The sequence below is a fragment of the Rhinopithecus bieti genome, unplaced genomic scaffold, assembly GCF_001698545.2.
Source record: "Rhinopithecus bieti isolate Rb0 unplaced genomic scaffold, ASM169854v2 scaffold_12151, whole genome shotgun sequence".
Classification (NCBI taxonomy): Eukaryota; Metazoa; Chordata; class Mammalia; order Primates; family Cercopithecidae; genus Rhinopithecus; species Rhinopithecus bieti.
In genome coordinates this window covers 776,752-789,208 of record NW_016807233.1, presented here as the reverse complement: position 1 = coordinate 789,208, position 12,457 = coordinate 776,752, and the positions used below count along the sequence as shown (strand labels likewise).

The following is a 12,457-nucleotide window of genomic DNA, read 5'->3' as shown; positions in this document are numbered from 1 at the left end:
GCCAGGATGGTCTCGATCTCCTGACCTCGTGATCCGCCCGTCTCGGCCTCCCAAAGTGCTGGGATTACAGGCTTGAGCCACCGCGCCCGGCCGTCTCCTCCTCTTAAGTGTGGACTACACTTAATGACTCACTTCTACCAAATATACTAAAGCAGATGAGATTATGTGCAACTTCTAAGACTAGGTCATAAATGGCACTGGGGCTTATCCCTGGCTACTGTTATATCATTCACTCTGAGGAAAATCATAACGACACTCAAGCAGCCAGCTAAGGAGAAACCTGTGTGGCAAGGAACTGAGGCCAACAGCCACAGGAATAAGCTCAGAAAGAATAATGTCCAACACTCATCAAGTCCTCAGATGATTGCAGCCCCAGTCAACATGTTGTAACCTCATGAGCCAAAATCACCCAATTAATCAGCTTCCAATTCCTGATCCACCAATACATGAAATACGCAATGTTTGCCATGTAAACACCTAAATTTTAGAGTGGTTTGTTATACACAGCAATAGATAAACACAACGACTTAACATCTTTAAACAATGACTACCTGCTTGAAATCAGCACAGTATACACAAATAAACAGGGATGATATGACAATGAAGAGACAAGTACGAAGACAGACATGTAAAATGAAAATAGTAAACGTAGCAATAACACACACAAAAAAGAAAGCACCTTAAAATTCCTTGAAGTCTACTACTAGTGTTGAAATTGACAGGAGAAAATAAGTGTTGCTGTGAGATTCTGAGCAAAATAGAGCTTTCTCTTTAAGTTTCGGATTTGGAAAGGTTTAACTGTCAAGCCCACTACTCAGAACAGAGGAGGTGGAGAAGTGTTAATAATAAAGTAGCGTGGCCGGGCGCCATGGCTCACACCTGTAATCCCAGCACTCTGGGAGGCTGAGGCGGGTGGATCACTTGAGGTCAGGAGTTCGAGACCACCCTGGTCAACGTGGTGAAACCCTGTTTCTATGAAAAATACAAAACTTAGCCGGGCATGGTGGTGTGTGCCTGTAGTCCCAGCTACTCGGGAGGCTGAGGCAGGAGAACTGCTTGAACCCAGGAGGTGGAGGTTGCAGTGAGCCGAGATGGCACCACTGTACTCCAGCCTGGGTGACAGAGTGAGACTCCATCTCGAAATAAATAAATAAATACATAAATACATACATACATACATACACACAAATAATTTTTTAAAAGTTTATGTGTGACTTCACGAAGTGTATCAAAGTCAATCATAAAACAATATAACAATCATTTAAACCAACAATCAAAAGCCTCTGACTGGAATGTATCTTTTTCATTATTTGGTTTTGATATATTAATACTAGATCCTGGGGAAGCAACAATGAGAGATAAAGAAGCATTCCTGGCCCTCAAGAAGCTTACAGTCTACTGGGTAATACAGACACTGAATGAGCAATTAAAAGTACAATACAGAAGGAGCTTATGTTTAGGAAGTTAACCTCTTAATGGAGGGATGAGACTTAGAATCTTTTTTACTGTTATCCTATATATTATTAAGAAGGCATGGAAAGCTTAGGAAACAATTACATTAAAGCAACATTTGAGACATGGTAAAGCTGAGGGGGAAAACCACAGCTTCTGATTTGATAAAGATAACCTATATTCTAGTCCAAGACTTTAGGTACTCTCAGAAAGTAACTAAAACTTTATTTTTACTTATCCCTTTGTTTAGATACTTAAACCTGAAATTAAGCCAAAAAGCATAATATGAGACCCCAGAAAACTCACATCCCACTCAACCAACCCAGAGTATTTACAATTTAAATGGGGCAAAAGATTTCAATAATACTAACAGCTCAGGGAACATGTTAATCAGAAAACTGGGCTAAACACGATGTATTTCAGAAGGTGTTTAAAATTATTTGTATGATTTAACCTCGCCAAAACAAGCTTGCTAGTTTAAAGACGCCTTTATACCAATGCTTCACATCGTCAGTGAAAATTATTTATCAAGAGGGAGCAATATGGGATACAAAAGCATGAACCAAAATCTCACACTAAATCTTTTAACATTAATGGAATTTCAGAGTGAGTAAATATGACTAAAAATTACAGCAATGGCCAGACACAGTGGGTCTACACCTGTAATCCCAGCACTTTGGGAGGCTAAGGCAGGCAGATCACCTGAGGTCAGGACTTCGAGACCAGCCTGGCCAACATGACAAAGCCATGTCTCTACTAAAAATACAAAACTTAGCCAGGCGTGGTTGCGTGGGCCTGTAGTCCCAGCTACTTGGGAAGCTGAGACAGGAGAATCACCTGAACCCAGGAGGCAGAGGCTGCAGTGAGCCAAGATGGCACCAATGCACTCCAGGCTGGGCGACAGAGACTCCTCTCAAAAAAAATCAATCAATCAATCAATCAATCAATCACACCGTTGGCACAAAGCACTGCTTTGTTTTAAAACTGCACATGTGTTTTGTCTCTAAGACCTTAATCGACACCCTCAATGACAGCATTCTTATAAATGATAGCCAACTGTAGGTCCTTGCTGTGGTTTCTCTTCTGTGTAAGTGTGTACATCTTTCTCAGTATCATAGTGAACCTTACAGTAAACTGCCTCTCCAGCATTACTCAAATTATTCTGTTCATGGTGAATTCAGCAAGCTAAAAGAATCATGGAATGATTGCTGCAGAGATGGTCCAGTGTTTGAAGATCTGTGAATGTTTCTTCTAAATATATGATGTCGGCTCCAAGTATCAGGTCAAAATCTCTACGAGAAAAACTCCCCAAATTCCTTCCCCAAGTCAACTCCTTAACAAAAGCTCTGGGTTGGATACAAGGAGGTAAACTGCCTTGACCATTCGATTTACAAAATTATAATGCTACTTTTCGATCTCTGATAGTCACATGAGCACCCAGCAGGGCAGCCACTATGCCTATCAGCCCTATGCCAGCACCCAGTTTCACTGCGAGGCAGCCCAAGAGCGCCACAGCTCCCATCTCCAGATATGTGGAGAAAACCATGGCCACATCCCAAACCACCGCGGCAATTCCCAGTTGTCTCTGGGACTGTCCTGCTGGATCTGTGTCATATGGTTCACAAAGGTGGCAAGAGGCTTGTGGAATTTCTGCAACCCCAATCCCACGGTCTCCTCATAGGGCACCAGGGCCAATCTGCCTGTACCCAGCCCTCTGATCAGACCTGCGCTTAGACAGGATGTTAAAGGTTTGAGATAATCCTGCTTTTTGACACATCCAGAAACATGCAGTCATGGCAGTTCCATCTCAAGACTACAAGTGAATGACACTGGTGGATGCCAAGTCTCTCGTGGAGAGACCAGGACCCCAGTCCTGCAAAGGACTCCGCATCTGTGAATCAAAGGCCTCCCCTATAAGTCCCACTAAATCTGCCCCCATCCAACCCTCCAAAGGACTTGACAGATGCTCCCTTCCTTCCCACATGCCCCAGAGCTCCTGCTATCCACAGGGGTTGAGAGTAGGAGACAGAGGAGTCCACAGTGCCCTTCAGAATCCCCAATACACACAGGGTGTCTGCTGCACCCTGGGAGTGCAGTGAGATTCCCGAAGGAGGGCTGACAGCTCAACCAGCCCAGCCCCAGAGCACGGCCCAAGACACCCAAGGCACCACCATGCCAGTATCACGATAAATGTTAAAACAGTATCTGAAATAGGGTAAAGCTGGGGTATCACGATACATGCTATTTTTAAAAAAAACATTTTTCTTACCTCTTTCTTGGGCTTATTTTCTTTCTTTCTCTTTCGTCTTCTTTTTGGAGGAGATAAATTCTCAGTAGATATTTCATCTTCTGAACTACTACAAAATCGAGTAACTCGTCGACGACATGATGTTCTTAACGGAGGCTGCAAGTTGATGCCCGCATCAGCTGTCCAATCGGAATATCTAGATGAAGAGTCACTAGAAAAGGCGAGTGCTTTCAGTTGAATGGAACCAGAATATAAGCACTGATAGCAAGTCAATCATATAAAATTGAGGGAACAGAGAGAGGAGTAAAAGGAAAAGGAAGATACCAGAAAGATTTAACTTGAGCATTCTCCCCTCACTACCAACAAGTACTGAAGTGACTGAAAATCATAACAAAGAGAGAGAAAAAGAGAAATCTTCACTAACACTAGAAATGAAGGAAGGATATAAAGCTGAAAAAAAATTTTAAGTATACTGTAGATAAAATATGATGCAAGACAACTAACAATTACTCCTTCAAGGAAATAAAACACAGACTTATGGAAACAGTAAGAATCATACAAAACCCCAAAAATAGGCCCCAGCATTACCCCCATGTTGGAGGAAGCTGACATATAGACCAGGAATTCCAACTGGAATCACAAGCCATCAATGAATACACTGAGAAGCTAAAGGGAAGCATAGCTACACCAAACTGAAAGCCCTAAGTAGTCAGTTTCTTCCGAAGAAGAGTTTCCCTGTTATGACAGAAATCTAAGAGACTAGTCCTAGCTACACCTTAGCGAAATCAGAGTCAAAGAGGAAACTAGTTATAGAAAACTAGTCCCTGGTCCACTACTAGCTGCACCAAACAGAAATAATAATAAAAATAAAGGTCTCTACTTGGGTCAAGATGGCCCAACTTCAACCAACCACACACCTTTTCATCTGTATCAAATACACACATGAACACATTACAAAAAGGTATTTATTAGAAAAAGAGCTTGTTTATAAAAATTATAAGAGGATCTGTTTTGGATAAATAAAATTCAAGAAAAGTTGAATTAGAAGATAATGAATGAAGACACGGAAGGTAGAACAGTGGTTGCCAGGGACATGAGGAAGGGTAAAGTGAAGAATCGTTCTTTAATTGGTATAGAATTTCTGTTCTGCAAGATAAACAAGGTTCTGGAGACTGGGTGCACAACTATGTCAACGCACGTAACAGTACTGAACTGCATGCTTTAAATGGTTATGATATTTGTTAAATTTTTAAAAAGATAATATATTATGTTCTTAAAAAAAAAACATTCTATTTCCTTATCATAATGAAGTAAAACAAGACAAGAAAGGAACCAGAGAGTATGTGATAATGGTTTGGACCAATACGGTACCAATAAAAAAAAAAAGAAAGATGATCTGAGTGATATTCAGGAAGGAGAATTTTCTAGCCATGTTATGGATAGGCGGACAAGAGAGATTAAGGTCCAGTTTTCTGGGTTGAGTACTTGTTGAGATGAATGAAGGTGACACGCACCAAGATAAGAACCAGAAGCTGACATTTTGGCCCCATGAAATTTGGATCTCAAAACTAACAAAAATTCAACACATGCAATAATAATGAATATACTTGTGGTTTTACCACACATACATACTAGTCTTTTTAAGTGCAGCCAAGATTGAATTTATATTTTCAGTATGCATGTTCAACAGCGCTGGGTCAACTGCCTAAAGTCAACAAAAAACTCCTGAAATACTTCTACAGGAACAGCTGTTAATCTAGTTTTTGTCTCCTTTTAAGTGTCTTAAAAACTGTTCCACAGTTGCAAATTCTTGCCTCTTAAATAAAATTCAAGTATGATTCCATCCAAGGCTATGACTAAAATGCTTAAAAGATCACAACAATTAAAAACAGATACCTTGAACTTTCGCTGTAACTTTCACTTTTTCTATCACTTCTCCATTCATCCTCTTCCGAAGAACCAGAACCTTCACTTTGATCACAGGAAGTCTCCTAATTTGTGAAGGAGGGGAAAAAAATCTTGATCCCTGAAGTTAAATAACACATGTCCAGAAAAAAGCTGTACACAATCCTCCCCAATAAGATTAAATCATCTAAGAAAATGAACGGTAATCAGTAAAATATAATTAGATAAACTTAAAAAGCAAACTTCTTCACTACATCCCTTTCTTATCAAAGCATAAGACAAAAAGAGAACATCCATAAGATGTAACACTACCACCATTAGCAAAAAAAGTGATACAATAGGCCATTCTGAGTAAAGTTAATAAAAAATCAATGTAAATGTTTTCCGTTTTGGACTTTAGCTATTCTGATAGGTGCATCTAATTGTTTTAGTTTTCAATTTCCTATGACATATTTTGGTAGCTTTTCATATGGTTATTTGTCATCTGTTTATCTTCTTTGGTGAGGTGTCTGTTAGATCTTCTGCCCATTTTTAAATTAGGCTGCCTTCTTATTGCTTGGTTTTAAGAGTTCTTTGTATATTGTGAATATAAGTCTTTTATCAGATATAAGTTTTATGAATATTTTCTCCTGGTTTGTGGCTTATCTTTTCATTCTTTTAATAGTATCTTTCCCAGAACAGTAGGTTTTCATTTCAGTGTAATCCAAATATTTTATCTTTTTTCTTTCACGATTGTGCTTTTGATACTGTATCTAAAAATGTCAATGCCACACTCATGGACACATAGATTTTGCCCTTTGTTATCTTCTAGAAGTTTTATGGTTTTCTTGTTTTACATTTACATTAAGCTTATGATCCATTTTGAGTTAATTTTTGTGAAAGAACTGGTGTCTAAGATTCATTTATTTTGTATGTGAATGTCCAGTTATTCTACCACTGGCTGAAAATAATAAACTTGTCCACCAAGTTCTCTTTGCTCCTTCACCAAAGATCATTTGAATATATTTGTGTCAGCCTGTTTCTGGCCCCTTTATGTTGTTCCATTGATCTGTTGTTTCACCAGCATCACTGTCTTGAAAATTGCAGATTTACAGTAAGTCTTAATGCCAAGTAGAGTGTCAGTCTTTCAGTTTTATTCTTCTTCAGTGTTGTGCTGGCTATACTGCATCTTCTTCCTCTCTATATAAACTTGAAAAATTAGTTTGTCAGTAAAATTAATTTGCTGGGATTTTGTTTGGGACTGTGTTGAATCTACAGATGATGTTGGAAATAATTTTTTAACAAGGGTGTGGATCAGCAGGAACTCGCATTCATTAAGGAATGCAAAATGGTACAACCACTTTGGAAGACAGTTTGGCAGTTTCTTATAAAAGGAAACATAGTAAGATCCAGCAATCACACTTGATGTTTACCCAAATGAGGTGAAAATTATGTTCGCACAAAACCTACATCCAGGTATTTATACCAACTTTATAATGCCAAAACTTGGAAGCAACCAACACATCCTTCAGTAGGTAAACTGATAAGCTATGATATATCCAGACAATGAAATATTATTCTTTGCTAAAAACAACAACAACTACTATCAAACCATGAGAAGGCATGTAGTAAATGTAAATGCATATTAACAAATGAAAGAAGCCAATCTGCAAAGGCTACTAGTTATGTGATTCCAATTACATGGCATTTTACAAAGATAAAACTTGGAGACAAAAAATCAGTGATTGCCAGGGGCTGCTGGGAAGAGAAAGATGAACAGGTAGAGGATTTTTAGGGCAGTAAAATCATTCTGTATGATATTATAATGGTGGATACATGTCATTATAAATTTGTCCAAACCTACAGAACGTACAACTCCAGAAGGGAACCCTAACAAACTGTGGACCCTTGGTGTGATAATGTGTCAGCCTAGACTCACTGATTGCAGATGTTCCACTCTGCTGCAGGATGTTCAAAGTAGGGGAGACTGAGCATGTGACCAACAGGAAAAAGATAAACGGTTGACGGGAGTTCAGGGGTATGGGTGGGGGAATGAGTAAGTGTAGCACAGAGCATTTTCAGGGCAGTGAAACTATTCGGTATAATACTATTATGGTAGATACGTAACACTATGCATTTGTCAAAACCCACATAACTATACAACACAAAGGGTGATTCCTCCACCCCATGTAAACTACAGAATTTAGTTATAATGTAATGATATTCATTTCAACAGCTAGAGCTTGAACTAACTCAAAAGGTTAATAGGAGAAACTTTACAGGACAGATAGAGTACATAGGAACTTATTGTGCTCTTAAAAATAAAGTTGCTGTGGGTTTCAAGTCAGTAAAGAGAAAACAGGGAAACAAGACTGCCTGATTCCTACAATCCTAACAGCTGAAGCCTTCTTTAAGTTCTGGTCATGGATTCTAGGCAGATATTTTTAAATTGAGACATCAACTTTTCTTGTAGCATTACCATTTATATTAGGTGTATCTATAACGGATAATGAAAATGCCATTAAGAATCAAAAACTGACCAAGCAAATTTCTTTTTTTTTTTTTTTTTTTGAGACGGCAGTCTCGCTCTCGTCCGCCCAGGGGCTGGATTGCAGTGGCCGGATCTCAGTCACTGCAAGGCTCCGCCTCTGGGTTTACCCACCATTGTCTCCTGCCTCCAGCCTCCCGAGTAGCTGGGGATACAGGCCACCCGCGCCCACCCTCGCCCAGCTATTTTTTTGTATTTTTTTTTTTTTTTTTTGTTAGAGACAGGGGTTTCACCGGGTATTAGCCAGTATGGTCTCGATCTCCTGACTCGGCCTCCCAAAAGGGCTGGGATTTACAGGCTTAGCCACCCCGCCCGGCTCAAATTTCAGAGTAAACATCGTGAACTTTGCTTACTTCATCTGAATAGGCAAACTCAAAGCCAACACTATTACTTAAAAACTGTTTCTCAAAATTGTTGAGTAAATGCTCCTCTAGGGAAATACAGGATCCTAAAGATCCTAAGGCCTACTGCTCTAGAACTACTGAACAAAACTCTGCTTTTTATGCTCAAAGTAGACTTTTTTTAATAACAGTAATATAAAGACCTTTTCTTAAAAGCTACTACCTGAAATTAGGCACCCCGTGAAATGTTTTATCTGTATTATCTCAACTAACTCTCAAAACACTTCTTTAAGCACAGAAGTTAACATAAAGCTAATAATACTAAAGTTTTGGAAGCTCGCAATTTAACTTCTAATTTTAACTAAGCCCTGGTGCCTATTTGTAATTTTATTAAAGAAGGTCCCTAAAATTATATTAGCTTCTAACCTCACAAAACCTAGATCCATCTTGCCTGTGAGTTTGGTGTTATCTCCCAAGTTCTTACCTGCCCACTACTAGCTCTTTATATACACCAAAACCTAAGGCTAAGAAATGTGAAGCAATGTGTCTAAAGTCACAGGAAAGTAAGTATAAGAACTGGAATTAGAAACTAGGGCTAACTCTACAGCCCATAGTTTTTCTAAACCAAAATTGAATGGAACCAACACATACATACACATTGCCATCTCCACACCTCTTCAAACAACGTAGAATGAATTCATACCACAGGTGGAGAACAATTTACCACAACACAAAACCAGGATTTATTTTAAAAGGTGAAGTAGATTTAATATTCTACATTATTTATCTTTGTTTTAGTACAGTAGTACTCCTTTATCCACAGGAGATACATTCCAACTGCCCCCCAACCCTGCAAACCCTGCAGATAGATGAAATGGTTGACAGTACTCTAACTCTGTATATACTGTTTTTACCTGCACATGCACACCTATGATAAAGTTTAATTTATAAATCAGACACAGTATGGGAACAATGATAAAGCAGAACAAATAACAATACACTGCAAAAAAATTATGTGAATGTAGTTGCTTTCTCTCCCTGTCCAAATACCTTATTCTCAAAGTATCTTATTGTACAGTACTCACCATTTTTCTTGTGATGTCAATCTGATAACTGACTGACAAGTAGGTAACACATAGATATGCTGGACAAAGGGATGATTCCTGTCCTGGGCAGGCCAGAGCAGGACAGTTTAAGATTTCATCATGCTACACAAAACGGTATGTAATTTAAAACTTACAAAATGTTTAATTCTGGAATGCAGCATTTAATACTTTCAGAACACAGCTGACCACAGGTAACTGAAACCTTGGAAAGTGAAACCAGGAATAGGGGGGACTACTGTATTTTTAAAGGTCTGCATTAATTGAAATTATACCAAATAGATATAATTAGAAAAATCATAATATTAGTAATAATTTTGAAAGAAAATACCATAGGCAGTCATTCCTCATTTTTTTAAAAACAGCACTCAAAATAGGTAATAATGGAAAAAATGGAAAACTGGAAAAAAAAAAAAACCAGCATTAGCTGAAATCTCCCTATCTCATATATATATATGTATCTCATATACATATATATATGATAAAGACCTAAAATAAAGCATCTTAATGTGGAAATGGTAGAAACAATAATATCATCAACAACAATAAGATGGTCCACTATATCCACCATTATTCACCATCATAAGTACTAAACAAACAATACAATTAGACAGAAATCAATGAGAGGTATAAAAATGAGAAGTGTATTAGTAAAACTATGTATTTTTGTAAATGACAGTATATCTTGAAAACCTCAGAGAAATCAATGATAGAATGAACTCAAACATTCAGTAAGGCAGGATACATAAAAAATTAAACGTATTGAAATCAATAGCTTTCACACACACAGATTATAATTATTTAGAGGATACAATGACAGAGAAAAATCTCACTAACTGACAAGATGGAAGAAAACATCTTCAATATATATGAAAGAACTAACACATCTAACACATAAAGAACTCAAAAACTGAGGGGAAAGGGAGAGAACAAAGGCACAAGAGAAATGGCTAAAAGACATAAATAGACTATTCGTAAAGATTTTCTTAAAAACTCTATAAACATATGAAAAGTTGTTCAACTTCATGCATAATCAGAGAAATGCAAAATAAAACTACACTGAAATAAGCCAAAGACAAAAGGACAAATATTGTATAATTTCATTTATATGAATAATCTAGAAATATAAAATGCTATTCCAGTGAACACACAAATGATAAGAAAGCAAAATAGCCATATGGCTAATACGGAGAAAGTTTTGGTGGTCTGGACAGAGGGTCAAACCAGCAATAACATTCCCTTAAGCCAAAGCTTAACCCAGAGCAAGGCCCTAACTCTCTTTAATTCTATGAAGGCTGAGAGGTGACAAAGCTGCAGAAGAAAAGATGGAAACTTGCAGAGGTTGGTTCATGAGGTTTAAGGAAAGAAGAAGGCATGTCCATAACATAAAAGTGTAAGGTGTAAGGTGAAGCAGCAAGTGCTTTAACGGAGAACCTGCAGCACGTGATCCAGAAGATCTAGCTAAGACAATAAATGAAGATGGCTACAATAACAGATTTTAAATGCAAATGAAATAAATAGCCTTCTGTTGGAAGAGGATGACATCTAAGACTTTCACAGCTAGAGGGAAGTTAATGCCTGGCTTCAAAGCTTCTAGGACAGGCTCACTCTCGTTAGGACTAATGCAGCTGGTAACTTTTAACTGAAGTCAGTGTTCATTTTTACCTTTTCAAAAATCCTAGGCCCCTTAAGAATTATGTTAAATCCGCTCTGCCCGTGCATAAGAAATGGAACAACAAAGCCCAGATGGCAGCAAATCTACTTACAGCATCATTTACAGCAAGGTTTACTGGATACTGTAAGCCCACTGTTGAGACCTACTGAGCAGAAAAAAAAAAAGACTCCTTTCTAAATATTACTGCTCGTGGACAACATACCTAGCCACCCAAGAGCTCTGATAGGGATGCCAAAGGAGACTAATGTTGTTTTCATGCCTGCTAACACATCCATTCTGCAGCCCAGGGATCAAGGAGTAAATCCAACAATCAAGACTGTAATTTTACCACAGAGAAACCAGCAAACACCACCACCTTAGGAAGTGATCAAAGCACGTATCACACAAATCATGTGCTTTCTGATGTGATGCACTGAGAAGAACAGTGTATTTTCTGTAGTATTACTGACAAAAATGCATGACCCTAATCATCAAAATTACTAGTCATAAATTATCAAAAAATATCAACATTAAAACAAAAATTGAGGAACTTGACTAAATTCAGGTTACTAAACAGACACAACAAAATGTAACACATAATCTAGGATATTCTTTTGCTACGAAAATTATCAGGACCACTGACTGGCAAAATTTGAGTAAGATTTGCAGATCTGATAATAACATTATATTGTTTATTGCCTCATTTTTTTTTTTTTTTTTTTTTTTGAGACGGAGTCTCGCTCTGTCGCCCAGGCTGGAGTGCAGTGGCTGGATCTCAGCTCACTGCAAGCTCCGCCTCCGGGTTTACGCCATTCTCCTGCCTCAGCCTCCCGAGTAGCTGGGACTACAGGCGCCCGCCACCTCACCCGGCTGGTTTTTTGTATTTTTTTTAGTAGAGACGGGGTTTCACTGTGTTAGCCAGGATGGTCTCGATCTGCTGACCTCGTGATCCGCCCGTCTCGGCCTCCCAAAGTGCTGGGATTACAGGCTTGAGCCACCACGCCCGGCTATTGCCTCATTTTTGTTTTGTTTTTTTGACACAGTGTCTCACTCTGTCACCCAGGCTTGAGTACAGTGGTGCAACCAAGGCTCACTGCAGCCTCAACCTCCTAGGCTCAAGTGATTATCCTGCCTCAGACTCCAGAGAAGCTGGAACTACAGGTGGGTCACCACCCCCAGTTAATTTTTTTTTTCTCATTTTTTTGTGGAGGAGGGGTTGCCCTATAT

General features: G+C 38.6%; 1 protein-coding gene and 1 pseudogene across 1 annotated transcript in view; both read right to left on the bottom strand.

Moving 5' to 3' along the window:
- The window catches only part of BRWD1 (bromodomain and WD repeat domain containing 1), a 129,623-nt gene that overhangs the window by 50,783 nt on the left and 66,383 nt on the right, over positions 1-12,457 (bottom strand). The window contains exons 22-23 of the mRNA XM_017880685.1: positions 5,597-5,691; positions 3,722-3,911 (exon numbers count right to left, since the gene is read on the bottom strand). Of these exons, the coding sequence (XP_017736174.1) occupies positions 3,722-3,911; positions 5,597-5,691 (285 nt within the window). The remainder of the gene's footprint in view (positions 1-3,721; positions 3,912-5,596; positions 5,692-12,457) is intronic.
- Positions 2,399-3,391, bottom strand: LOC108535015 (protein N-lysine methyltransferase METTL21A pseudogene; annotated as a pseudogene).